Below are 26,654 nucleotides of genomic sequence, written 5' to 3' on the forward strand. Positions count from 1 at the left end.
AAATCTTGGCTAATGTTGGACATGCGCCCTGGGACCCCTTGGTCCAGTGTTGACACAGGCAAATCAAAGAAAGTGACCTTTGTGACAAAGGAGAAGCAGAAGTTATAAAGAAAAGACAGCCAAATGTTAAGTGGATGCCTCAGGGACAGTGTAATAAGCACTGATGATTCTAGAGCACTTTATAATTGCACAGCTTCACACATCCGTGATTTCACTTGATCCTCCGCAGCATCATAGGAGGTAGATAGTGCAAATTCTCTTATCCTCATTTTACAGATGAGAGAACCGAGGCCCAGAAAAGTTCTGTCACTCTCCCAAAATCAGCCACAAAGTCTGAATTGGAAGGCATTTCAGGGCCCACTCAGGCCAGCTCCTGCCTGAACAGGAGTCCCTGCTGGGGCTGCCCCTCCCAAGTCTTCCTCATTAAAGCCCCTGGTTCTTTTCCCCTGGGGCCCAGCAGAACTGCCTATGGCAGTCCTATAGCTGCTTGAAGACAGTGTTCTAACCTCCCTCCCAAGTGTTCCCCCTCACTTGATCTTCATCTGGTATTTCCAGTCACACCACAGGGACAGAGATAGGACTCAAACCCTGTCTACCTCCTACGTTGCTGGGGAGGATCAAATGAAATCATGGATGTGTGAAGCTAGTGAAACTAGAGAACCCTTCAAGGTATAACTCATTAGTCTCAAAAGGAAGAAAGATTTCAATAACAGTTTGATGAATTAAAAAGTTGTAAAAGCTGAAAATTTGGAGCAGGCCCTGAGCATCTCCTGACTCGGTCTGCCCATCCTTAGCCCAGTTTCCTCTTCTCCCTCCCTAGGTACGGTTTGGCCAACAGAAGCGATACCAGGATTGGTTCCAGCGGCAGTATCTGTCCACCCCAGACAGTCAGTCCCTGCGCTGTGATCTGATTCGCTACATCTGCGGTGTGGTACACCCATCCAACGAAGTGCTCAGCTCAGATATTTTGCCTCGTTGGGCTATCATTGGCTGGCTCCTGACCACATGCACGGTGAGGAGCGTGGAGGGGGCTGGGATTGGTACAGGATGGCCAGGGTCGGTGACGGGTAGTGTCCCAGGGTCCTCGGCTTATTGGCCAAAGTATCCTGTGGCATTTGAAGCGTCATATGGCAGTCTTGGTTCCTCTGACCCTTCCTCTGTCTGATGGTTTTCTTCACACCCTGTCTCCTAGTTGTAACCTACTTCTCTGCAATCCCCCCCAGATTCTTCCTCCTCGTCCTTTGACCCTGTCCCACGTTATTTCTTAGGTTGTCTCTGTCAGCCTGTTGTTCCTTCCTCTGTCTCTGATCCCTCAGTTTTTTATACCCAGGTTTTATACCCTCTGTCACTCTGAACATTTGCTAGCCTTCCTCCTTTTCAGATACCTTTGGGAGTAGAATGTCCCAGCTTCCCCTTCGGTCATTATCCCACAGTCCCTGCTGAGGATTTTTTTAGTAGTTGGAGTTCCCTGGTTTACTTTGTGCTTGTTTGCTAAGGCTTCTTCCTGTATCCGATATAGAAATCACCTTCTCCAGACTCCAGAGCCTTAGCACCTGTCATCCTCTGCTTTCCTCTCCCCAAGCACAGGGTGTCCCTGATGGGGGTCACCTCCTTCCCAGCTTCCTCCCTGAGTCTCTTGCTATGAGGATAGGATCATGCTGATCTTATTGCTTCTCTCCCAACCACACTGACCCTTTTTGACAAGACCTCCCCACTTCTTTCTTGGGAGTGGTCACTTCTCTTGGTCAAGCCTTCCCCCAAAATAGCCCCCCCCCCCCTTGGGAGCAGGAGGCTTGGAGATGTAGAACGTGACTGGGAGAATCCACTGAAGGAAGCACAGAGTGTGCACACAGCCCTGGGGGGAGCTCTGAGGTCCAGCTGCCCCTCCTTTCCCTGCTGAAGCTCTGCTGGACAATCAGGGGCCAGGGTGAGCTTGCCACTGGGCTTGGTGAAGGATCTTTGGTACTCAGCTCCCTGAGGCATCGAGATCCCAAGGACAGTAGGTCCGCAGACACCCATGCATTACTACTCGTGCCCAGGTGTGTCCTTGTCCACACACATATGCAGGGGCTCTCTTCTATTTCCTCATGTCACGGGATCTGGCCCCTTATCCTGGACATCCTGTTACTTACTGGAGGTGGGGAGAAGAGGGAGTCAGGCTCCCCCCATTCTCTCCTCCAGTCCAATGTTGCAGCCTCCAATGCCAAACTGGCTCTTTTTTACGACTGGCTCTTCTTTAGTCCAGACAAGGACAGCATCATGAACATAGGTATGTGCCGTGTTATCTTAGCATGCATTGGGGGTTGGGGAGGAGAACAGACAGCTTATCGAAGAACAGTTGCAGTTCTTTGTCCCTTATCAACTCTCCCTTGACCCATTGTGAATGCCTTTGGTCCAGGTGAATTGTCATACCTTGCCTTCCTCCCTCCTCCATCTCTCCAAAACAGCCTTGGACCTCAGTCCTAGGTAGGGAGAGTAAAGAGGAAAAACATTGAGCCAAAAAAAACTTTCCTGCTCCCATCCCACCCCATCTCAATTCATATGCTAGGAAGAGGGGGAGGGAACCAGGGTGAAGTTTGAGGAACTGGGGGTATCTTGGGACCTGGATTTGTCAAACTTCAGTTCCTCTGATGGTGGGCATTAGTTTGAGAAATTTATTGCTGTCTCTTCTCGGGGAGAGAGCAGCAGGCACTGACTGGGGGCTGTGGGATTGGGATCCTTTTCTTCCCCGTGACTCTAGAACCAGCCATTCTGGTCATGCATCACTCCATGAAGCCCCACCCAGCCATCACTGCCACACTCCTGGACTTCATGTGCCGGGTAAGGAAGGCATTCTCCATTCTTCCCCATTCTGTGAGAGAGAGAAAGAACATTCTCACCTTTCTGATCCTTTCTCTCCCAGGGTGCCCTTAGCTCTCGGACAAGGATGGGCTCTGGAGTTTTCTTCCCAGGATGAATGAGCCCTCTCCCCAAACGTGAACTCCTCAAACAAATGTCCTCATGTTGCTAGCTTCCCAGTTGGCTTTTCTCAGCCCCGGGTTGAAGAGGCTGAGGGCAGAGCTCCTTTGGCAGGTCCACCCCACATTGCTTCTAAATGGGAGCTTCCCCATTCTGGCTGCTTACTGACTGGCAGCTGGACCAGAAGCTTCCTCTGCTTCCCACAGCCATATTCCCCAATAATCCTGGAAGTCAGAACTTGTGAAATCTGGACCAGCAAGAACTGCCCCTAAAACACAGGGAATCCTGGGTCCTCTGTCCCATTCTCTTGGGGGCATAGGGCAGAATTGGAAAAGGATCCGTGACAGTCATATGCTTAAGTTCTTTCCCCTCTATTCTTTCAACTAGATCATTCCCAACTTCTATCCCCCACTGGAAGGCCATGTCCGACAGGGTGTCTTCTCTTCTCTCAATCACATTGTGGAGAAGCGGGTCCTGGCGTAAGAGACTTGGTGACAGAATTGGGAGTTGGTATGGGGAGGGCAGTTGCTCTTCTCTAGTTCGGGTCACCAGCACGATGGAATCACACTGTGGGCAGACTGAGGACATGCTCTTGCTGCCAGAGCCCTGATGTTCCTGCTGCAGCCGTCTTGCACCACCCCGTAGCAGTGTAGACAGTGGAGGGTTTCCTCCTTTCCGCTGCTGGGCCCTTTGCCTTCTCCCCTCTCCTTCTCTGGTTATCAGGGTGCACCCCCTTGGGCCAAAGTCTAGATCCCCTGGGTTGTAGTCATTGCCACCAAGTTCTAGACGGACTTTGTTTTATCTTGACAGTTTAATGTGTGGTTTGGGAATGTTTTTGTTTGTTTGTTTTTTGGGGAGGGTGGAGAAAGAACCATCTTGATCTGCTAGTCTTCACTTCTGTCCCATCAGGCACTTGGCTCCCCTGTTTGATAACCCTAAGCTGGATAAGGAGCTTCGTGCTATGTTGAGAGAGAAGTTTCCTGAGTTTTGCAGCTCACCCTCCCCACCTGTGGAAGGTATGGCCATCCCCTGCAGGCATTCTCTCCGCCTCCCCCTCCCCAGAAAAAGGGGGGAGCCAGATTATCAAGATTTTTCTTCTAGAGATAGTCTGCTTTCTGTTTTGATTGGGTTCTTTGCCCATATCTTCATCATTCTTCTTCCATTCATCTTTCTTTCCCCCCTTCTCTGTCCACCTTTCTGTTTACTTTGTTTCTGTATCCCATTGTCTTTTCCTTGTTGAACCTCTGTCCACTGTGTGTGCACATTTTCCCTCATTAAGGCTTAAAGTGTGTCAGTGTCTGCTTGGTTTTGCCTGTTTTCCCTTCCTCCCTGACCCTAGGAGAAGGGCAACCTCATGTAAAGGTCTGCATTATCTCAGACTTGATCAGAGGTCATGTTCTCTCTGCCCCTCGTCTTTTTGAGTGAAGGCATGCACTAAGGAAGTGTGCCCATTCTGTCTCTCATCTATTTCATGCTTCCTGCCTTCTTACTCTTTTTTTTTTTTGCTTTTGCATTTTGGTGAGGTAATTGGGGTTAAGTGACTTGCCCAGAGTCACACACCTAGTGAATGTTATGTGTCTGAGGGCAGATTTGAGCTTAGGTCCTCCTGACTCCAGGGCCGGTGCTCTGTCCACTATGTCACCTAGCTGCCCCCCTTACCACCTTACTCTTAAGAGTCACCTGGCCAAACCTGAGCTGGACACCTAAGTATCATGTTTCATGCTTGCCTTTTTCCTGGCAAAATCTCTTGTCACCCACTTTGACTTGTGTTGTCTGCCTGTGGGCCCTGATGAGATCAATAAAATAAAGTAGTCTGTCAAGTAGAATTGCAACCGATTTGATCAGAACAGGCCATCCCATCTACTGACCTTGCTGAGTTGTGGAGGGCAGGGGGCCCATTACGGTCCCCAGAGTGCCTTAAAGACTCTTGAGGTACTTTTTGTTTCCCACCCCCAAGTTAAAATCGAAGAGCCGATTTCCATGGAGATGGATAATCACATGTCAGACAAAGATGACAACTGCTATGACAATGCTGAAGCGGCCTTCAGCGATGACGAGGAGGACCTCAATAACAAAGGTGGGAATGAGTGATTTCTGCTCTTCTTCATAAGAGACTAGTCATTGGGAGCAACCCTGCTGCCTCTCCTCTTCCATCACCATTCTTACGAAGAGTTCATGCTCCTGCCTAAGAGCCCACGGTGGCAAGAGTGCTGGGCCCTGTGGAGAGATGCAGCAGAAAGAGGAGACCTGGTTCCCACCCAGGAAGTTTAGAGGAGGCAGAACCCCCAGGCAGAGAGTTCAGACCCCTTTCTAAAGGTTTATTTTCAGCACCTCCTATGTACTGGGAGCTGGGCATACAGACACAAAAAGAGAGAGCAGCCTGACCTCAAGTGGTTTACATTCTATTGGAGCATTGAAAACGAAGTACAGAACAGATGCACAGTACATTCTGGGGAGAGGGTATCAGCAGAGGGGTGGGGAGGAGGGACGTCAGAACAGGCATCTTGAAGGGGGTTGATGGGAGCTTTAAAGGAAACTAGGGATTCTACCAGATGAAAGGATAGGCTTCATTCCAGGGCAGAGACCCAGATGGAAAGTGACTTGTGAGGACCAGCAAGAAGGCAATTTGGCCAGAGTGTGATGTGTGAGGAGAGGAATGTGCAGTGAGACCAGAAGGGTGGCTTTGGGGTTAAAAGCCAAACTGGAGGCTAGAGGGAGCCACTGGTGCTTCTTGAGCAGGAGAGTGACCCAGTCAGACTTGTTTGGGGAATGGCCTGGAGAAGGGAGATCATCTACAAACACTCGGACAATCACAAAAGAGAGAGCAGCCTGACCTCAAGTGGTTTACATTCTATTGGAGCATTGAAAACGAAGTACAGAACAGATGCACAGTACATTCTGGGGAGAGGGTATCAGCAGAGGGGTGGGGAGGAGGGACGTCAGAACAGGCATCTTGAAGGGGGTTGATGGGAGCTTTAAAGGAAACTAGGGATTCTACCAGATGAAAGGATAGGCTTCATTCCAGGGCAGAGACCCAGATGGAAAGTGACTTGTGAGGACCAGCAAGAAGGCAATTTGGCCAGAGTGTGATGTGTGAGGAGAGGAATGTGCAGTGAGACCAGAAGGGTGGCTTTGGGGTTAAAAGCCAAACTGGAGGCTAGAGGGAGCCACTGGTGCCTCTTGAGCAGGAGAGTGACCCAGTCAGACTTGTTTGGGGAATGGCCTGGAGAAGGGAGATCATCTACAAACACTCGGACAATCACAAAAGATTAGGGTTTAAGCTGAGGACAGGTAATGGGCAGGATAGAAGTCAGGAGGTGGTTGTCTCTGGGATTTCCCTTCTCCCTTTGTGGTTAGTACTTAGGTTCTTAAAGGATAGGAGCTGACTTTTCCCCCCACCAGGCAAGAAGAGAGAATTTCGCTTCCACCCCATCAAGGAGACAGTAGTAGAGGAACCGATTGACATCACCCCTTACCTGGATCAGTTGGATGAGTCTCTGAAGGACAAAGTACTCCTCCTGCAGAAGGGGAGGTCAGCCTGGGAGGCAGCTTGGGGGGTGGGCTTTCAGCCCAGGGGTGTGTGTGTGTCATGGTGGACAGTGGTATTTGGGAGTTAAGGATCTCAGTCACTGGTCCATTGTATGAAGTTTCTTCAGAGAAGGAACCCTTTATTATTGATGCTGGACTGAAGGAGACTGTGGGGCATGTGTCTCCCTCACCCCAGCCCTCGTGCCCCAGCTTCTGCATAGAAAGCTATTTTGGCTTCTGTGTGTATCTGTGCATATGCACTTCTCTGTGTGGCCCTTCCCTCTGTCTCTCATGTCCCTGGGGTTTCCTATTATTTCTGAACTATAGTGACACAGAGGCCCAATGTGAAGTCATGCAGGAAATCGTGGACCAAGTCCTGGAGGTAAGTAGTTCCCATCCCTGGGGTGAGCGCAGGCCCCTCTTACCTAGCAGGCCTCCCACAGCCCATCCTCTACGCAGGATATTCCTCTGTTCCTTCACCCCCTTCTTTGGAGTCAGTGGCCTCTAGCATCATTCTAAGGCTGTGGAGTGGGCGGGAGGTGGCTTGTGTCTGTGGTGACGTGACGCCTTCCCTCGTTTCTCCCTCAGGAAGACTTTGACTCAGAGCAGCTGTCTGTGCTGGCCTCCTGCCTCCAGGAGCTCTTCAAGGCCCACTTCCGAGGAGAGGTGCTGCCTGAGGAGGTCACTGAGGAGTAAGTCAGCCAGCCAGCCCTTAAGCAGCATTCCTTCCCCCTGTGGGTATACGGAGGCATTTGAACCTCTGAACCTCTTACCAGAAGCATTCACACTGTACAATTGGGAGGAAAATGTGTTGGTCGTGCATCTAATTTGTTAATCGAAAAGCATTAACATCAAGCGCTCAGCATAGTGTTTAGGGAGAAACACGCCAAAATTTCATTCCGTTCTTCCTGAGCCCTGATTTTTGTTGGGTGAGGCCAAAACAGCCATTTGAGCTTGACTTCAGTAGTTCTGCCTTTGACTCCCACCCTGGAGGGGGGTTGGTATCTTTGCTTTGAAGGGCTGTGACACATGATGGGAAGTGCTCCCCCCTCCCCTCTCCTCCCTTCCCCAGGAGATTTTGAATCCTGTTGAGTGAGATTCCAGGAGAAAAGAGAAGTGGGACCAGAAACCTGGTCTCTGGTAAAATTTCCTCACAGTCTGCTGAACCTAGTTTGGGGGAGGGGCAAGTGGGACATTCTAATCCTCCTTTACTCCCCACCCCTTCTCTGACCCCTAATCCCATCATTCTAGGTCTTTGGAAGAATCCGTGGGGAAGCCCCTTTACCTAATATTTAGGTAAGTTTGCAGTTCTTAGGGACCCTCCTGTCTGCCATCTCTGAAGTTCTCTTACTCCACCACAACACTTCTTTGCCAGGTGGGCTCTTGCCTTAGTACTGGAGTGAGGAGATCCTTGTGGGGAGGGATGGAGAAATGGGACAGAAGGGACTTGCCATGTTCCCCTGAAGAATACCTCCCGGGAGATCCCCTGTAAGGGTCACTCACCACAGACCTCCCTCCCCTTCCCACCAGGAACTTGTGCCAGATGCAGGAGGACAACAGCAGCTTCTCTCTGCTCCTGGATCTCCTGTCTGAGCTCTACCAGAAACAGCCCAAGATTGGCTACCACCTGCTCTACTACCTGAGAGCCAGGTGTGTGTGTGTGTGTGTGTGGAGGGGGAAGAGGTGAAGGATTCACCTGAAGGGGCTTTACCCCCACTTCCCCCGTAGTCCAGATGCCTGTTATTTGTCTTACTTTCTCCCCTGCCGTGCCCTAGAATGGGATGGTGGGGCAGGTGAAGGGGAGGAGGCTAGAAGACCAAAGAGCTTTGACCTGTGTCCTCTTGACTCTGGTCAGTCAGTTCCGAGCTCTGTCCTGGGCACTAACCAGAGGAAGATGCAGGGGGTGGGTGCTCGCTTCCTGCCCTTGGCAGCTTCCAGGCCGGGCACAGACATGAGAACAGTGAGGATCAAGGGCACCAATGCGGGAGGGGACTGAGAGCGGGCCAGGGGAAGCTTTGGGGGAGGGAAAGTGCACTAGGCCATCGTTGGATGACTTGTCTGACCAGCTGGATCGTAAATGGCCGCCATTCTGGGGTGGAGTTTTGGCAGGGGTCACATGGCTCAGTCTCAGTTGGTTTTACAGTAAAGCGGCTGCAGGGAAGATGAACCTCTATGAGTCATTTGCCCAGGCCACACAGTTGGGTGACCTTCACACCTGCCTGATGATGGACATGAAGGCCTGTCAGGAGGATGATGTTAGGCTGCTGTGCCACCTCACTCCTTCCATCTACACAGAGGTACGGCTGCCATGGCCCAGAACCTGCAAGCTCAGGGGAATGAACTGTTGGGGTTTTCACGCCCTTGGCTGTCCTCTTTTTGGTTTTTCTCTGCCCATTTCTTATCCCTCTACTCTCCTAGAGGGCTGCACCCAGATCCATTCCCCTCCTCTATGTCCCCGGAGAGCTGTGCCACAAATATCCCCATCCTCAGTCTCCCCAAATGGCATCTGTGCCATACGTACTTATTTCACTACAGCTGGCTTTACTACCGGTAGGTACAGGAAGTAGGGGGTAGTAGTGTCTTAGGTTACCAGTGATAGAAGTATCAGGCCCAGGGCTCTCATCTCTTGGCCTTTCTCCCCTGCTGCCTTTCTAGATTCAGGTGATACCATGAGTTTGCATAGTCTTCTTCTTTGACCCTGTCCTAGGCCTCATCCCTGGATCCCATCCAGCCCCAGGGGTGGACAGAGCTGCCAGTCCATGAGTTATGAGCCTTGAAGTAGGAGTTGCATTTTTCCAGCACATTTCCATTGGCTCAGAGCCCCCAGCAAACTAGGAAGCCTCTGGACGCACACAGAGTCTTGGGGAACTGGGATATAGGAGAAAATGCTGGTTCTTGGTGAAAGTTCCCTGGAACAGGGAAAAGGGCACAGGGTGTGGGGACGGCAAGAGGAATAGTAAGCCCAGCCAAGAGTGAGAGGGTGGAGGGGGATCCAGAGGCACAGATGGATCACACCCTTCTTCCAGATGGCCTGTAGAAGGCCAACGTCTTTAGAAGAGGCCTTGCCCACCCTGCTCCCCACCTTCCTTCCCTGGTCTGGAAATGAAGGGGAAACAGGGTCAAAATTGGAATTCTCTCTGCCCCTAACTGTGGTTCCTTCTAGAGGAGGGAGATAGCTGTTCCTTTTTCCCCTAGACCTCCACTGAAAGACCCCAAGTCATGGTATTCTGTCTCCCACCCCATACACCCATAGCATCACGTCTCATGCCCCTGGCCACCTGGCCTCTCTGTGTCCTCACAGTGATTCCAAAGGTTGAGATCTCCCAGGATGAGATCGCCATTATTGAGAATATTTGTGCCCGATATGTTTGTACCAGAATGAAGAATGGGACAAGGAACATCTCTGGACACCCGACTGACTCTTTTCTTCATTTTCCCAGTTTCCAGATGAAACCTTGAGGAGTGGGGAGCTCCTTAACATGATTGTGGCTGTGATTGACTCAGCACAAGTAAGTATGGTTTTCCTGAGTTACTTGGAGTGAAATGCTAGGCTTTCCTTCTGTCCAGTTCTCGAGACACGTTCCGACAGACACATGCCTCTGCACATAGACGCATGGCAGCCTTTCTCCTCCCCTTTGGGAGTGCTGATAGAGACTTGGTGTGCTGAGGACTTCTGTGTCGAGGATACTGAGAACAAAGACAATAGGAGGGGTGAGGACCAGGCCAAGGAAGTCTCGGTAGCACTCTCCCCTTTCAGCATCATCTGATATCTCCATCTTCTCTCTCTTAGTAAAGACTGTTGGAACCATTTCAGGGTTTCGCCTCTCTCTCAGTTGGGGTTGGATTGGAGAAAGTTAGTCCTTGTCCCTTTTATCACTTTCTGCACCCTAAGGTCACAAGGAGGCATGGGATGTCCAGCATACTTAGACTCTGTTCCAGGTGTGGACTAATGCTCCATCTATGAGCTAGCTCCTCCTGGGGCATTCTTCCTTTCTGTCTACCCAACACTGTACCACTGCACTCTTCTACACTGGCCCAGACATGAACCCAAATTACTCATAGATAGTTCCAAGAGTTGGGTTCCCCAAGGTTGAGCTCCCCATTCTCATTAATGGAGCTGTTTCTGGGTCATATTTCACAAGCAGTCTGTTTTCAGCATCCTCAGTCGGTGGCCATACCTGGCTGGTCATAGGCCAAAACAAGGGGACTACATTATTATAGGATGACCCTTCTTCCTTCTGTCAGCCATATGCCCAGTGGTACAGTGATGTTACCTACCCAGTTCTACTGTTCTAAGAGAGTGATTGTTGGAAGGAAGACAAAGATATCAACAGGGGGCCCTCAGGAATAGCTTCTTTCTCCCCACCCCACCCCCCACCTTTCCCCAGATCACCTTTCTAAACATACTCCTCTACCATATTTGGGATTGTTTTGTCATATACCACTTATTCGTACCTCCTCCTCTTTGGGCTCCTGGCTTGCCCTCCTCCCCTCCCTAGTGAGACTGATGCTAACGCTGCCCCTTTCTCTACCATCACACCCACCCCTACCTATCCAGCTGCAGGAATTAGTGTGCCATGTGATGATGGGGAACCTGGTCATGTTTCGAAAGGACTCTGTCCTCAACATCCTCAGTAAGTGACCATACCTGTCGGTTATCTCTGGGAGCAGAGAATTGGGTTGGGGCAAGATGGCACCTCCTGTGGGTATTTTGATATTGGGAAGGGGGTGGAGAGAAGCTGGATAGGGCACCTGGTCCTGCCTTAGGCTCATTACCAGCTCTCTTTCTACTCCATAAAGTAGGAAGATCTGGGGAAGTAAAAGTTTTTGGGACTGCAAGCAGTCAGTGTAACATGACTGTAAGCTTTGTCTTTCCACTTACTGGATTGTAACCAAAGAGAAACCCCCCCCACACATACCCTTTTCTACCTCTTTCCAGTCCAAAGCCTAGACTGGGAAACCTTTGAGCAGTACTGTGCCTGGCAGCTCTTCTTGGCTCATAACATCCCCTTGGAGACCATCATCCCCATTCTGCAGCATCTGAAATATAAGGGTGAGTACAGGGGTAAAGAAACTAGAGCCTGAGGAAAAGAGAGTGGGAATAGTACGATCTAGACACATCCTCAGGGCTTAGGATATTGTGTGACACATTCAGGGGCTCAGGAAGGGGCTACTTCCTTTCCTTTAAGTGCCCCACTCCCCCCTACAGTCAGTTCCAAATCCCCTTTTACTTTTCAGGTGACTTGCTTTTCCTGAGAAATGGGATGGCTAGATTGTGGTAGAGGGGGGAACACAGTGGGCAGCTGTCCAAATAGAGCCCAAGAGCCCAAGTTGACTTATTTGAACAAGGAATGGGGTAGAGCAGGTGGTTGGGTTTTTTTTTCCTTTCTAAGATCTCCCCTACTTTTTCCTAGTCACTGCTATCAGACACACGTAGTTTGAGGTGGATGGATTCACCCTTTCCCTTGTCCCCAGTTCTGTCAATATCTAACTTTTTTTCTGCAGAACACCCCGAGGCTCTATCCTGCCTGCTGCTTCAGCTCCGGAGAGAGAAGTGAGCTTCTTACCCCCAAACTACATTCTCTATCTATATCTCTGGGATACCTGTCCAAGGAAAAAGGGATTGAGAATTTTTTTTCTTCTCTATCTTGGGGATACTATGGGGAATAGTGATGGGGGTGGTTCCTATTCAGTTCTTTTGGCATGTTTACTTCCTCCATCTGTTAGGGGTGACTGTTTTTTACTCCCCTCCCCCAAAATGGCTTATAAACAGGCAAGCTCCCTTGGGACTCTGGTTTCCTCTCTTCTCTAGTCCCCTGCTCACCAGAGGCTGCCCTGGGAGGTGGAGACCGGACATTCCTGTTTCCTGCTGCCACAGCAGTTCTAATCATCGGTGGCTTCCCCTCTCTCTGTCTCCCTGCCATATGGCTAATCCAAGGGGAAGAAGGGTCGGAATGAAGTGTCATTCTCCATCACTGCCTCCTGGGCTCCCTCTCTCTCTCCCTCCCAAATACCTGTACAACTACCCATGCCCAGCATCTTCCTTGTGCCTGCAGGAGGGTTGCTGTCTGGTCAAGGTGCTCCCTTCAGGTCATGGAGGCATCTCTTAAACAGCCTCAGGCCACCAACTCAGGAGCCATATAAAGGGGGCAGCAGCTGTAATCAGCATTTCCTTCCTTCCTTCCACCTTCTCTTTCCTCTACACAGAGAGAAGAGATGGTACAGAAAGTTCTGAAGGAAATGGCCTCAGGTGGAGAGCGGGGCTACTCTTCTCCACCCCTCCCCCTGCCCCTTTCCTTAGTGTAGTGGGCAGTAAGAGCCCGGGGGTGGCTCTCGGGGATCCTGTCTGTACATGGCATCTTACCCTTAATCTTCCTGCCCCAATCAGTAGTTCCCTGGTTCTGTGCATTTCGAGAAGACTCTCTTGTGCCCTGTCTCCTCCTCCCACATGGTGACTAGGAGTCCCAACGCTGCACAGGGCTGCTCCCACAGGCAGAGCCCCAGAAATCTTTAAGCCCAGAGGGGATCCCAAGGAGCAGTGTTGAAGGGGGATAAGAATGAGAAAGTGTGTTTCACATGGTAGAGCCAGGAGGGCATGGGCATGATATAGTGGAGAGAGCATGAACTTGGAGTCAGAAGATTTGGCCTGTGGAGCTCAGGACCAAGGTTCTTAACCTTTCTGAGGCTTATCTGTCTTCCTTACCAGTAAAATAAAGGATTGGATTAGATGATCTCAAAGGTCCCTTCCAACTCAAAGATCCTGTGATCCCACAATTATTGCCTCTATTTTATGAATGAGAAAAATTGAGATTCAGAGTCATATAGTTAGTTAAGTATAAGAGCCAGGATTCAAAGCCATGGCTTCTGACTCCCAAGTCCAGGGTGTATTCCCCTGTATTATGACTCTTGAAGGGAGAATGAGAGGATTACTAAGGAGAGAGCAGAGGTTTGGGAATGAACTAGTCCTTCCTGGGATTGTCTTGTGACACCCCCTGCCTGCCTCCCTCAGGCCCAGTGAGGAGATGGTGAAGATGGTTCTGAGTCGGCCTTGCCACCCGGATGACCAGTTTACCACCAGCATCCTCAGACACTGGTGCATCAAACATGACGAGCTGTTAGCAGAGCATATCAAGTCCCTGCTTATCAAGAACAACAGCCTCCCCCGAAAGAGGCAGAGGTGGGATGAGCTTGGAGGACTGCCCCCCTCTCGTTATTAATGGAGGGTTCCAGAAGCTCCCCACCCAGACTCTGTTAACCCCAGCTTTCCCAGGCCAACACCCTAGCCTAATCTCACTCCAGCCAGGCTCAACTGTAGGACCGTGCCCTGCGTCAGTGCCGAACACAGTACCGCCCTGAACAGAATCAGCACCCAGGCCCCATCCATACTATGACCTTCAAAGTTTCTTCCAGCTGTAAATTCAGTTTTGAAGCCTATAGAGAGTTCCTTTTTTTACCACCACCCTTATCCTGGTTTGTGGGTGACCTCTAGTGGTCTGAAGTTACATGGCATACAGAGCAGCTCCTTTCACCTGGGAATTTAGCTGCCCAGCTCCCTCCCCGCAAGGGTGCCTGATGTCCTGTTAGACCTCGGCTTTGAATCCACAGGGCACTTCCCTGCTGAAAAAGCCTTTTTATATGTTTTAAGGCAGAGATTCTTCCTGAAGTGTAGTCACCCCAGCACCTAGTCTCTTCCTACAACATACTAACTTTCTGTCACATTGCTGGTCAATCTCCTAGCTTGAGAAGCTCTAGCAGCAAGCTGGCCCAGCTGACCCTGGAGCAGATCCTGGAGCATTTGGATAACCTTCGTCTCAATCTGACTAACACCAAACAGAACTGTATGCTGATTGTCTTCACCTTTCCTCAGCTTCTCAGCCTTCCCTTACCCCTGGGACCATGGATTCCTCCCTGGCTTCACCTTGGGGGCCATAGAGTCCACAAGGCCCCACTGCCTGTAGCTCACCCCAGCATCACCATTCCCATCCCTTTACCTCTAAGTTGGGTCTTGGGACAGAGCAGTGTTCCTCCTGAAAAGTCAGGCATTCAGACCTATTTGTGAGAAGGGAGGGTTGGCACGAACAGAAGGAATCTTCTGGACTGAGTCTCGGCAGGTTTGCCTCTGATCAGTTGTTCCTCCTTTCTTGTTTCTCCCCATTGTCTACTCCCTGCAGTTTTCAGCCAGACCCCGATCCTGCAGGCTCTCCAACATGTTCAGGCGAGCTGTGACGAGGCCCACAAGATGAAGTAAGCCTCCTTACTCTTTGGTGGGGAAGATAAATGGGTGCAAGGAGTGCTGGGCAGGAGAATTTGCCAGTTAGCTGGGGGACAGTATAGTTGGGAAGGAGATGATGGAGGAAAGAATTGGTAAGGGGTTGGGGAGGAATACTGAGGCAGTAAATGAGAGCAGATGAGTTGGAGCAGCGTAGACTGGAGCCCTCCCAGACTCCTCCGCCCCAGCCTTGGAGTTCTGAGCCCTTCATCTCTCTCCCAGGTTCAGTGACCTCTTCTCTTTGGCTGAGGAATATGAAGACTCTTCTACCAAGCCTCCCAAGAGCCGTCGAAAGGCTGCCCTGTCCAGCCCCCGAAGCCGAAAGAATGCTACACAGCCCCCCAACGCAGAGGAGGAGTCAGGCTCCAGCAGTGCTTCGGTGAGATGCCCCACTCTGGCTCAGCGAGGTCATTGGCCTCTGCCCAGGGTGAAGGGGTTGGGAGCGTGCATTCGAGAATGGATACAGGACAGTGTTGTTGGTGTCCAGCCTCACAAAGCTTCCCTCTTCCCCATCCCCTGTTCTTTTGCATTGTTTTCCAGGAGGAAGAGGACACAAAACCCAAGCCTACCAAGAGGAAAAGGAAGGGATCGTCTGCAGTGGGCTCAGACAGTGACTGAGGCCTGCCTGCCCTTCCATCCCCCTATCCCCCAGATCTTATTAGGGCTGCCCTCCCCCTTTTCCCCTACTGAAGAGTCAAAGGTTAATAGGAGCTTTGGGGGTCAGTTCTTAGCTGCCCTATCCCCAATTTTCATGTTGGGGGGGAAGGGGGGGAAGCCTTTTGATCTAGTTCAGCCCAAACAGCTGCTGCCCCTTGCTTCCCTGCAGAGCCTGCCCTACCCTCAGGACAGTAGCAACCCCTTGTCCTATCCCATCTCCCCCCAGGGCCTCCAGGCTGGGCTTCTGGCCCTCCCACATGGACACCTGGGTCCCTGCTGAGGCCATAATCCACTCAAATCAATGATCTGTTGTGAGAGAGTCCCCAGCTTCCTGCAAAGCTGTTTTAGCAGAAAAAAGTGACTGCCTAAAGACAGAAGACCAAAATGGAGAGTTTGAAGTGTTCCTCTTTTTCAAGCATGTTGTGCTAGAGGCAGGCAGATTTTCCTACTCTTGTGTCTGAATGAAATGAGTATTTCCTCTGTGAATATGGCCGCCCTGGAGCACCAAACGCTGTGTCCTGGCCCTAAAGACACCCCGGCTTTGTCAGCTGGGGGAGAGTCCTGAGGGTGCCATGCTCTCAGCTCTCACCGAGGTCCCTGGGAACCCTGAGGAAGGGGCCTGAGGGATAGGCTTCAGGGCATGGGTAAGCTAACAGTCCCTGGGAAAGTAGCCTTCAGCCCATCAGTGTGAGGCAGGCTGCCACCAGTGGAAATGCCCGAAGAACTCGAGAGGCATCTGTGTCTGTTGCCCCACCTGGGGCTAAGGAGCCTGTGGAAGGACTGGGGAAGAATGGTCCCCTCTCCTCACTGGTTCCTCTTATCCCTCCTCCCGCTCCCTTGGCCAGAGACATTAGTGTTTTTAAAGGTGTTTTTAAATGACAATAAAACAAATGGGAACCTGTTTTGTACAAAAGCCGCCGACCACACCTGCCCCCTGGCCTCTGCCAGACGGCTGGTTTCTTGCACTGCTGCCCTTAGTACTATCAGGGATGCTGATCCCAGCTGTACCAGGTGATTTCTGGTCCATGCTCTTTCGAATTTCTTTTTTTTTCTTCTTTCGAATTTCTTCCTGTCGACTTCATTCTTTCCAGCCCGTTCTGTTCTGTTTTCTTTTCTCTTTCATGTCCCCACTCCCTCCAGGTTTTTGTTACGCACTCATCCAAAGGGTGGCCAAGTGCACATAGCCGGGTGTTACTGATGCTGGCCAGGCCTGTGAGATGTGCGTTCAGAAGCCACGCGTTCTCTTCCAAACAGGCAGTTCTGGTGTTTTACTTTTTGTTGTTCCCATTGGAGCAAAAGTTGGATGGTCTAGTCTTGATGTCTAGTATGGCTATAGACCCGATCTTTGTTAAAATTCCTCTTAGGCTTGATGATTCCCTTTTCCTGAAATGATAGGGGAGCTTCTCCATCTGTGGGTCATTTCTCCAGGTGAAGAGATTGAAGCAGCAGACTGCTTGGCGGATCTGAAGATGTGCCACGCCTCTGCTCCCCTTTCTAAATCTATAGACACAGCTGGGTTTCCCTACACTGACCATAGGTGATGAAGCCTTTGGGCATCGCTAAATGGAGAAATAAAACGCCTTTGGGCCACTTTTAAGTTCATTTTACGCTGATCGCCAACTAAGTGCTGGAGACCTAAGAAAATGTGGACTGACTTTGAAACCCCTTCCAAAAACTGACTTCCCTGAAAGGCTATCTCGCCTCTGACTGCTTCTTCCCCACTTTCCTCTGCCCCAATTAGAACAGAGATGGAAACCACCCACTGGTTTGCCCCAGTTAGGATTTTATTCTCGCAGCCGGGAGGGAGGGGCAGCAGACTAGCCTGCTCAGTACTCCCTCTTCTTAACTCCCAGCTCACCACCACCTTTCCCCTACTTACTGAATTGAGGCTCCACCCGGCCTGGGGGCTGCAGATGTTGGCAGCTGGGAGGAGCCTGGCTACAGAGCTAGGATTTGTAGGAATGGGGGGGGCGGGGAGGAAGGACGGGGATCCCCAGCGCTTTGGGGAACCGCGTGAGGGGGGAATGATGGACCAAAATGTGTGCGTAGCTAGCACAATCCTCAAAGGGGGGAAACTAAGAGAATGCACTTTGACTCCCAACCCCAGGAGCCAAGTCCCACGAGAAGAGAAGAATCCAAAATCCGGGGGCGTCTCCGGGAATGAGGATTGCTGGCCATTTAGAATTCAGGTTGGGGAGGGGGACAAGATTACCCATACCCTGAGTGGGGGCACGCCCTGGGCGGAGCATAGGAAGGGGAGATGGGCGGGGAGTGCTTCGCCATCCCCCATCCTCTCCTTCCCTGGCCTAGCTCCTTGTCACTCGGGAGTGTTAGGGAACTGGGACGGGGTAGGGTAGGGGGGTGGGAGGGAAGGGGCGTGTGCCAGTGCCGGCGCACTTTCTGGAAGGAGAGGTATCGCTCTAGCGCATTCCCCAACTTTTCGGTGAGGGGTTGGGGCAGGGCGAGGTATAAGGTTTGGCTTGGGGGGGGCACCATGGCCGCGGTCCTCCTGCTACCCCTGCTGCTGCTACTGCCGCTACTTCTGCTGAAGCTGCTCCAGTGGCCCTGGCTCCGCTGGCTTATAGCAGATTTGGCCTTTACTGTGCGCGCTAGGAGATGCAAGCGGGCCCTGCAAGCCAGAGCAGCCGCCGCCGCTGCAGCGGACCCGAGGGGGCCCGAGGGTGGCTGCAGCCTGGCTTGGCGCCTCTCGCAGCTGGCTCGGGAGTGTCCCGGGCGCACCTTCCTCATTCACCACGGCAGGCACTACAGTTACGCGCACGCGGAGCGCGAGAGTAACCGAGTTGCGCGTGCCTTTTTGCGCGTGAGGGGTTGGAAAGAGGACCCTAACCTGGACGGAGGAGATGGGATAGGGGCCACTGAGAAAGGTGCAAGGTACGCAAGTGGCGCAGGGGACACAATAAGAAGAGAAGCCGAGCATGCACCGAGCCAAGGTGATGAAGCCGTCCCCGAAGGAGGGAATTCGGCCTCCCTGGAGTCTGGGTCGGTGGAGTCTGGGTCGGTAGTGGCGTTGCTGCTCCCTGCTACCCCAGAGTTCTTGTGGCTCTGGTTCGGACTCGCCAAAGCGGGGCTACAGGCTGCCTTTGTGCCCACCGCGCTTCGTCGAGGCCCCCTACTGCACTGTCTCCGGAGCTGTGGAGCTCGCGCCCTAGTTGTGGCGCCAGGTGAGCGCGGTTGTAAGTGGGTATGGCTCTACCTGGGGGTTCCGAGCCGGTCTGGGAGGAGACTTTACTGTTCAGAAAGAGAAGCAGCAGGACCTACGGCGTTGCGGGGGGCGGGGCTATATGTCTCTGGAATTCAGAAGGGGGCGGGGCTACCCATTGGGTTCCTAAAAAGGCACTAGAACTGCGATTTGCCCGGAGTTATTGCTTCTTTCCACCCTCACCTGGGATGGTACGAGGGGCTCTAGTAGAGAGCAGTTTGAAAAGGGTTTGAGAGTCTGGAGACTTGAGCTATAGGCCAGAGACAAAACTCTGTCACTAATTGGCTGTGAGATTTTAAACAAATCACTTCTGGAAAAAATAAGAGTTTGGACTAGATGACCTATCATAGTCCCTTACAGCCCTAAAAGACTGTTTCTATCAAAGTTTTTGTTCCCTTCAATCTCCCCAAACAGAGTTCTTGGAATCCCTGGAGCCTGACCTGTCAGATCTAAAAGACTTGCAGCTAAAATTATGGGCTGCTGGCCCTGGACCCCACCCTGAAGGCTTCAGGGATCTTCTGGCTGAGGCCGCTGCAGAAGGGGAAGGGCCACTGCCTGGGTACTTGTCAGCTCCCAGAAACATTCTGGACACATGTCTGTACATCTTCACCTCTGGAACTACTGGTGAGGCCCTCACCCCCATCTCTCATTGCTGCATCCTGACTTGCAAGGTCTGGGTTTCTGTGAGCTGGGAAAGGAGCAAAGATGGCTATGAGATCATGCCTTCCCTAGCTCCCCAAACCAACTTTCCGGAGAGTAGCCTGTCTTTTCCCTTATGTTTGTACTGGTTGGTTCTTCTCCCTGCCCTCCTCCACCCCCAAAAGGGGGTTTCTCCTTTCCTTTATTGGTACCTTCTGAAAAGTACTTGTACCTTAGAACAAGCACTGGTCCTGGTGTCAGAAAATCTGAGTTCAATTCTTGCTGTGACACTTGCTACCTATGTGACATTGAGCAAGTCGCTTAACTCAAACTGGGCTTCAGTTTTCTCATCTACAAAAGGGGAGTGGGGGGGCCGGACTAGGTGGTCCCAGGGCTCTAGATCTAGGATTCTCATTAGCCCTCACCCTCCTCCCTGTTGATGTTCCTAGGCCTTGCTCTTTATGGCTGGGAAGCCAGAAGCTGGAGCTGCTCCAGAAAGGTCAGGAGCTCAGATTCCCCTTGTGATTTCTCCCCTTCAGGGCTCCCCAAGGCTGCCCGGATCAGTCACATGAAGGTGCTGCAGTGCCAGGGATTCTACCAGCTATGTGACGTCCACCAAAACGATGTTATCTACCTCACCCTCCCACTTTACCATATGTCAGGCTCTCTGCTGGGTATCGTTGGCTGCCTGGGCATTGGTCTGTTATTCATTTTGGGTTTTTTTTTCCCTTCTTCCCTTACTGATTCCCTACCCATTCAGGGGGAGGGTAGAGAGAACCTGGATCCATAGAGGGGTGATAAAGTCTATGACCTTAGGGAATACTGATTGGGAAGGCAGAACTATGATACCTCTAGGACATAGGCAAAGAGCCAAGAGCTGACCAGCTAGACAGCCCTTTTACATCTCCAAGCTAAGGAAATAAGGAGGAATTAGGAGCCATGGGCCAGAGAGTAGATTCCACCTGGAAACATTAATCAAAGGAGAGGTGCATGGGGCAGATTGAGAAGGAAGGGATAGGCTTTGTGTGAGGAGAGCCAAGGAAGATTTTGTAGGAAAGTTCAGGTGCAGAGTAAGAAGGAAAGATTGTTTGCTGGAGCTTTGACTGAGGTGGAGGTCTGCCTACAGCCAATAAGATCAAGTGAAGGAAAGCCTTCATGGATATCTTCCCCAGAGTTCCTTTTCCAGGAATCCCACTGCACCCTGGGCAATGGGAGAATCTGGGCACTAGTGCCCAGGGAGGAAAGAAAAAGTGAACTGAGATATTGGGTGTGGGTTCTTTTTGGAATAGGTTCTGCTTTCAGGGAATGGGAGGCAGAATGAAGTAAGAATCACAGTTTTTTAATTCAACCTTCTTCCCAAACTAGGGGCCACTGTGGTGCTGAAGACCAAGTTTTCTGCTAGCCAATTCTGGGAGGACTGTCAGGAACATGGAGTGACAGTATTCCAGTACATTGGAGAGTTATGTCGATACCTCGTCAACCAGCCACCGGTGCTGAGGGGTATCGGGGAGCATTGGGATCTGGGGGAGGGGGCACGACGATTCTTTCTGGTCATAGGGAAAAGGGTATGGAGACACCATAAGGCTGGAATAAGAATAGAGATTGGGGAGGGAAAAGAGGTCTGGTGGTGGGAAGGAGGGATATTAGAAGTCCTAGCTGGGAGGGTAAGAGTGGGAAGGCTCTGGAATTGGGGTATTGAATAGTGTTGTACTGGGGGTGCAGAGAGTCAGAGGCACCCAAAGGGAAAGGTGCGAGTGATATATGGGGCCGAGGGCATACACACTCCTTCCTTTGCCTGTTGCAGAGTGAGGGGGAACGTAACCATGGGGTACGTCTGGCAGTGGGCAGTGGACTACGACCAGACATCTGGAACCGTTTTGTGCAACGATTTGGGCCCCTCCGGGTACTGGAGACTTATGGTCTAACAGAGGGCAATGTAGCCACATTCAACTACATTGGATACCCAGGTGCCGTGGGGAGGTCATCCTGGCTCTACAAGGTAAGGGGTGGGGGGGCTACGCAGGCCTCTTGGTTGGGGAAAGGGAAACATGCTGTGGGGAGGATGTAGGAAGAAATGGGAGAATGTCTTCTCAAGGGTTTCTGCTCCAACTTGTCTGTCATCCCTTCCCCCTAGCTATTTTCACCCTTCTCCTTGATTCGGTATGATGTGGCTTCAGGGGAACCAGTACGGGATGACCAGGGGCTGTGTGTCCCTGTGCCTACTGGTGAGCCCTAGGGAGGCGGGGCTGGAAGCAGGGTGAGGAGCGTTGGGGTTTGTCAAGTAGCCACCATGCCTGACCCCTGTGACCTCCCCAGGTGAGGCAGGGCTGATGGTGGCTCCAGTGAACCAGGGAGCCCCATTTCTAGGCTACGCAGGGAGCCCCGAGCTGGCACAGGGGAAGCTGTTGCAGGATGTCTTCCGTCCCGGTGATGTTTTCTTTAACACTGGGGACTTGCTGGTCTGTGATGCCCATGGCTTCCTACACTTCCATGACCGCACTGGGGACACTTTCAGGTATCTGACCTGTATAGCCCCTGATCTCTGGCCCAACCCAACTCTTAAGCCTAAAATCCTTAAAATATAACCAGACAATCTCCTAATCCCTGGGCCTCTTGGCCCATGAATGCCTGTAATGGTCTGGTACCTTAACCTTTGACCCCTGGTTGTTTAATCCGCCTTCTTCTCTGATAAGCTTGCCTCCAAGGTCTCTTGGATGTCTGCTTCTTTGTTCTTCTGTAGGTGGAAGGGTGAAAATGTGGCCACAACTGAAGTGGCTACAGTCCTAGGAGCACTAGATTTTCTTCAGGATGTGAATGTCTATGGAGTCACTGTCCCAGGTATGTGGGGGGAGTGGGAGGCACAGAGTGTCTCACCAAAAAATATGAATCCCAGGTATTGTGAGAGTTAAAGAAGGCATTTGGAGCAAGGTTTATGAGGGTTTAAGTAGTTCCTCCCAAATGACATGGCTCTCCCATCCACCCAGGGCAGGAAGGAAAAGCGGGCATGGCAGCCTTGGTTCTATGCCCACGCCACCCCTTGGACCTCAACAGACTCTATGCCCACATAGCTGAGTTTCTGCCACCCTATGCTCAGCCTCGGTTCCTTCGGATCCAGGTACTGCTTCTTCTTCTCCCCTTCTGATACTCCCTTCAGAGGTCCTACTTCCCATAAAAGTATCCTATCTCATCTCTCATAGAGGAAAAATTCTCTAGGCCTCCATTCGCAGTCTTCTCTTGTTACCCCTCAATCAACAGACACATGCTGGTTCCTATATCTTCCTGTTTCTTTGTACACCCTTCTCTCATCTCTGCCTCTCTCCCTGTACCTAAGCCAGTTCTTCCCAAACTCAATATCTGGGTTAAGAATCTAGTTCATGGCTGAGTTGTAATAATTTGACAAATATTTATTAAGGTTCGGCTGTGTACGACTGCTGTATTAGGTGCTATCGACATACATGCAGAATTAAGTGGCAGAGGGTGTCCAGCCTCATGGTGCTTAGTCTGGGGATCTATCAACTTATATGTAGCTTGTTGAACTATTCCTCTTCTCTCCTTCCACCTCTAGGAGTCTTTGGATACCACAGAGACCTTCAAACAGCAGAAGGTTCGGCTGGCAGGGGAGGGCTTCAACCCGAGCACAGTGCAAGTGCCACTCTATGTACTGGACCAGACAGCAGGTGCCTATGTGCCCCTCACAACTGCCTGGTATGATGCCCTCTTGGCTGGACAAGTTCGTATCTGACTGCTTCACTAGACAGGCAGGCCTGAAGAGGGGGACAGAGGAAGAAGAAGAGGAAATGGGAAGAGGGACAGGGCCTTGGGTTGGGTTTTTTTTTTTACATTGGGTTTTTAATCAATATTTTGTAATAAATGGAGTTGAGAATTGATTGCTCTTCTGTCTTTGTTTCTTCATCTGTAATAGTATTATAGAATTTAAATGCAGACTGGACCATTAGATTATGCAATTCAATCCTCTCATGTTAAGGATGAAACTTAAGCCCAATGAGATTAATTAATTTGCCTGAGGTCATACAGCTAAAATAAAGCAGAATCAAGATTAAAACTCTGGTCCTACATCCAGGACTTTTTAAAAATTAAAATGTTCTATTGATGCCTTTTGATTTTATATCACCCATTTCTAGATATTAATACTCCCTCGACCCACAATTAGACCCTCTCTTCTTACCAAAGAAAAGTTTGAAGAAAAACAATTAATATAGTGACATTCAGTCTATGAAACATTCTGCCTCAGTAGTCCCGTCCCCCCCCCCCCATACACACACACACAGATACCTCACTACTGATCGGGAGATCTGTTTCAGTCATCCATTCTCCAGAACTAATACTAGTTTTTACAGTTACTCAGTTTGACTTCCTTTTTAGTGATCTTTTCATATACATATTTTATTCATGTAAAATTTTCTGGTTCTGCTTGTTTTTGTTGTTATTCAGTCCCGTTCCTCTTCATGATCCTGTGGACCATACTGTCTGTGAGGTTTTCTTGGGAAAGATGCTGGAGTGGTTTGCCATTTCCTTCTCTAGTGGATTAAGGGAAACAGAGATTAAGTGACTTGCACAGGGTCACACAGGTATTAAATGTCTGAGGCCAGATTTGAGCTAAGGTCTTCTTGACTCCAGGCCCAACATTCTATTCACTAAGCCATCTAGCTGCCCCTCTACTTATTTTACTCTTCATCAATTCATACCCTCTTCCCACATTTCTCTGAATCCTTCCATCCTCATTCCGTTACTGCACAATAATATTCCCTTCATTCATAGACTAGTTTCTTCAGGCAATCTTGTTGTATCCACAAAATCCAATGCTTTTCCTACTTTATGACAAGCCCTGTTATTTGTCTGTCTCTGGCATGCACATATCTTCCCTTCTAGTAACCCCCCAAGTCACTTCTGCCTAGCTTTAACCACAAGGACAGGGATCCATTCTCAAGTAGCTATAGATGAATCCTGATAGCACTATTTACTAGAGCTCGACAGTGATGACCCCATATGACTCATCCTCATAACTCCTAGTGATTGCTTATCTGGGTGCATTCTTTTGCCCCAATCCACTGAAGATGGGAACTTTTCTGCTTTCAAGGTAGTGAGGTAAACCCTATCTCTGGAGATACAAAAACCTGGAGGAAATGGCCCATGGGACAGAGACATCAACCTGCTGCCCCCCAGTGGCCACATCTAGAAATAACTCCACGGAATGTTTCGGTAAAGGTTAGTGTGGTCTTTGCTTTGGGTAAAAGGATTTTTTAAAAAATTAATTAACTTAGGGGTAGCTAGGTGGCATAGTGAATAGAGCTCTGGCCTTGGAGTCAGGAAGACCTGAGTTCAAATACAGCCTCAGACATCTAACACGAGCTGTGTGACCTTGGGCAAGTCATTCAACTCTGGTCGCCTCACCAAAAAAAAAAATTAACTTTTAAAACTGCGAACTTAATCATAAACAAACATTTCAAGACACAAAGAAAAACAGAGCATAATGTACTGTGGGATAAGAAACTGTGAACTTACGTGATTTTTTTTTAATATAGTATAATGGAAAGAAAAGTGGTGCTCTAGCCAGACCATGTGGGTTCAAATTTTACTGCAGAGCTACTACCTGTGTGACCTTAGTCACGTCACAACCTTCCAGAGTTCCTTTGGTTTCTTCATCTGGAAAATAAGGGGGTTGGACGACATGGTCACTGAGGTACCTTCTAATTCTGTGATCTTATTAAGTTTAACACGGTAGTAACAAATTGTGTCTATTTGTCTCGCCTGTGCACTTTTTTCCTGTCGTGCATTTAAAAAATGTTTTCTTAATGTATTTTTCATGTTTATCACTACCTACTCATCTACTTCCTCCCCCACCCACCCAGAGTTGAAACCTTCCCTTGTAACAAATATGTATGCTCAAGCAAAAGAAAAAAAACAACAATCTACATTAGCCAACCATATCTGAGAATGCATCCCTGATTCTGTAATGTCTAGTCCATCACCTCTCTGCCAACAGATGGGTGGTGTGTTTCATTAGTCTTTTGAAATTATGATTGGTTGGTGCTTTGGCTAGGATTCTGAGTTCCTTCAAAGCTGTTTCCCCTCATATTATTATTGTGGTCATCATGTAAATTGTTGTAATTCCACTCATGTCACTGCATCATGACGTTCATTAAACTTTTTCCTTATTACTTTGAATCTGTCATAGTCATAATTTCTCATAACACAATACAATTCCATTACATGCTTAGTTATTGACATTCATCTTTAAAAATTTTTTGAGTTCCAAATTCTCTTTCTCTCTTCTGTCCCTCCCCCACCCATTGAGAAGGCAGGAATATGATATCAATTATACATGTGAAGTCATGCAAAACATGTTTCCATATCAGCCATGTTCTAAAAAAGCAAAAGAAACAAAGAAAGTGAAAAAAGGATGCTTCAGTCTGCACTCAGAGTTCATCAGGTCTCTCACTCTAGAGGCGGACAGCATTTTTCACTATGAGTCCTTTGGAATTGTCTTGGATCACTGAATGGATCAGAGTAGCTGAGTGTTTCCTAGTTGATCATGTTACAATATTGCTGTTACTGTATATACTACAATCCTATTTTGTTTACCATTCTTTGCTACAACAACAAAAAAGTGCTGCTATGAACATTCTTGTATATGTGCATCCTTTTCCTCTGTCTTTGACCTCTGCAGGACACATGACTAATAGTAGCATCACCGAGTCAAGGGATTGGCACAGTTTAGTGACTCGAGAGGTGTAGTTCCAAATTGTTTTCCAGAATGGCTGAACCGATTTAGACTTACAACAGTGCTTTAATGTGCCCTGTCTTCCCACAACTTCTCCAACAATGGCTATTTTCCTCTTTTGTCAACTTTACCAACTGATGGGTATAAGCTATTTTAATTTTCTCTTATTAGCAATTTGAATCTTCTTTTCCCATATGGTTGCCAATAGCTTATATTTCTTTGTTTAAATGAAGGTTTTTCCAAACTCTCTTAGGGTGGTGAAAGTGGAGTCACCTTTTAATCTGACTCATAACCCCAAAAAGCCAGTAAGGAAGAGGTGAAAGGTGAGAGGCCACTCAGCTGGAGACCATTCCCACACCCAATAAGTGGCACCCGAAGTGCATCCATCTAGATTGGTGGTTACACAGTTCCCACAGATCCCCAAAGTTATGTTTGACTGACATCCCTATGAGGAGATGGACAAAAGGGAAACACCCCAACTTCTGACTTCCCATATACATGAGGATCCAAACAGGGCTTCTCTATCCAAGACTTTGGGGATCTGGAGTCAGGAAGACTCATCTTCCTGAGGTAAAATCTGGCCTCAGACACTTACTGTGTGACCTGGGCAAGTCACTTAACCCTGTTTGCCTCAGTTTCCT

At 49.8% G+C, this 26,654-nt stretch overlaps 2 protein-coding genes across 4 annotated transcripts in view; both read left to right on the top strand.

The window, feature by feature from the left end:
* The window catches only part of INTS3 (integrator complex subunit 3), a 38,410-nt gene extending 22,085 nt beyond the window's left edge, over window positions 1–16,325 (top strand). Inside the window, exons 10-30 of one of the 3 annotated variants that reach the window (XM_020991728.2) lie at window positions 821–1,012; window positions 2,182–2,269; window positions 2,741–2,820; window positions 3,346–3,437; window positions 3,868–3,974; window positions 4,916–5,035; window positions 6,361–6,490; window positions 6,814–6,868; window positions 7,075–7,178; window positions 7,738–7,782; window positions 8,017–8,136; window positions 8,630–8,783; window positions 9,927–9,995; window positions 11,045–11,120; window positions 11,426–11,539; window positions 11,992–12,040; window positions 13,496–13,663; window positions 14,224–14,324; window positions 14,658–14,730; window positions 14,978–15,134; window positions 15,296–16,325. In XM_020991728.2, coding sequence (XP_020847387.1) covers window positions 821–1,012; window positions 2,182–2,269; window positions 2,741–2,820; window positions 3,346–3,437; window positions 3,868–3,974; window positions 4,916–5,035; window positions 6,361–6,490; window positions 6,814–6,868; window positions 7,075–7,178; window positions 7,738–7,782; window positions 8,017–8,136; window positions 8,630–8,783; window positions 9,927–9,995; window positions 11,045–11,120; window positions 11,426–11,539; window positions 11,992–12,040; window positions 13,496–13,663; window positions 14,224–14,324; window positions 14,658–14,730; window positions 14,978–15,134; window positions 15,296–15,373 — 2,172 coding nt within the window. In that variant the 3' untranslated portion in view covers window positions 15,374–16,325. Of the gene's footprint in view, window positions 1–820; window positions 1,013–2,181; window positions 2,270–2,740; window positions 2,821–3,345; window positions 3,438–3,867; window positions 3,975–4,915; window positions 5,036–6,360; window positions 6,491–6,813; window positions 6,869–7,074; window positions 7,179–7,737; window positions 7,783–8,016; window positions 8,137–8,629; window positions 8,784–9,926; window positions 9,996–11,044; window positions 11,121–11,425; window positions 11,540–11,991; window positions 12,041–13,495; window positions 13,664–14,223; window positions 14,325–14,657; window positions 14,731–14,977; window positions 15,135–15,295 lie in introns of those variants that run through there. The other 2 variants (XM_020991729.2, XM_020991730.2) reach the window with 2 other exon arrangements.
* Window positions 16,326–17,785: 1,460 nt separating this feature from the next.
* On the top strand, window positions 17,786–25,457 carry SLC27A3 (solute carrier family 27 member 3). Its single transcript, XM_020991731.2, has 10 exons — window positions 17,786–18,594; window positions 19,047–19,256; window positions 19,811–19,969; window positions 20,637–20,761; window positions 21,076–21,270; window positions 21,406–21,496; window positions 21,588–21,786; window positions 22,012–22,109; window positions 22,256–22,386; window positions 22,837–25,457. The coding sequence occupies exons 1-10, from the start codon at window positions 17,907–17,909 to the stop codon at window positions 23,011–23,013; spliced, it is 2,073 nt and encodes a 690-aa protein (XP_020847390.1). The 5' UTR covers window positions 17,786–17,906; the 3' UTR covers window positions 23,014–25,457.
* The last annotated feature ends 1,197 nt before the right edge of the window (window positions 25,458–26,654 follow it).

Source organism: Phascolarctos cinereus, unplaced genomic scaffold (genome assembly GCF_003287225.1).
Source record: "Phascolarctos cinereus isolate Bilbo 61053 unplaced genomic scaffold, phaCin_HiC Scaffold_5;HRSCAF=322, whole genome shotgun sequence".
NCBI lineage: Eukaryota > Metazoa > Chordata > Mammalia > Diprotodontia > Phascolarctidae > Phascolarctos > Phascolarctos cinereus.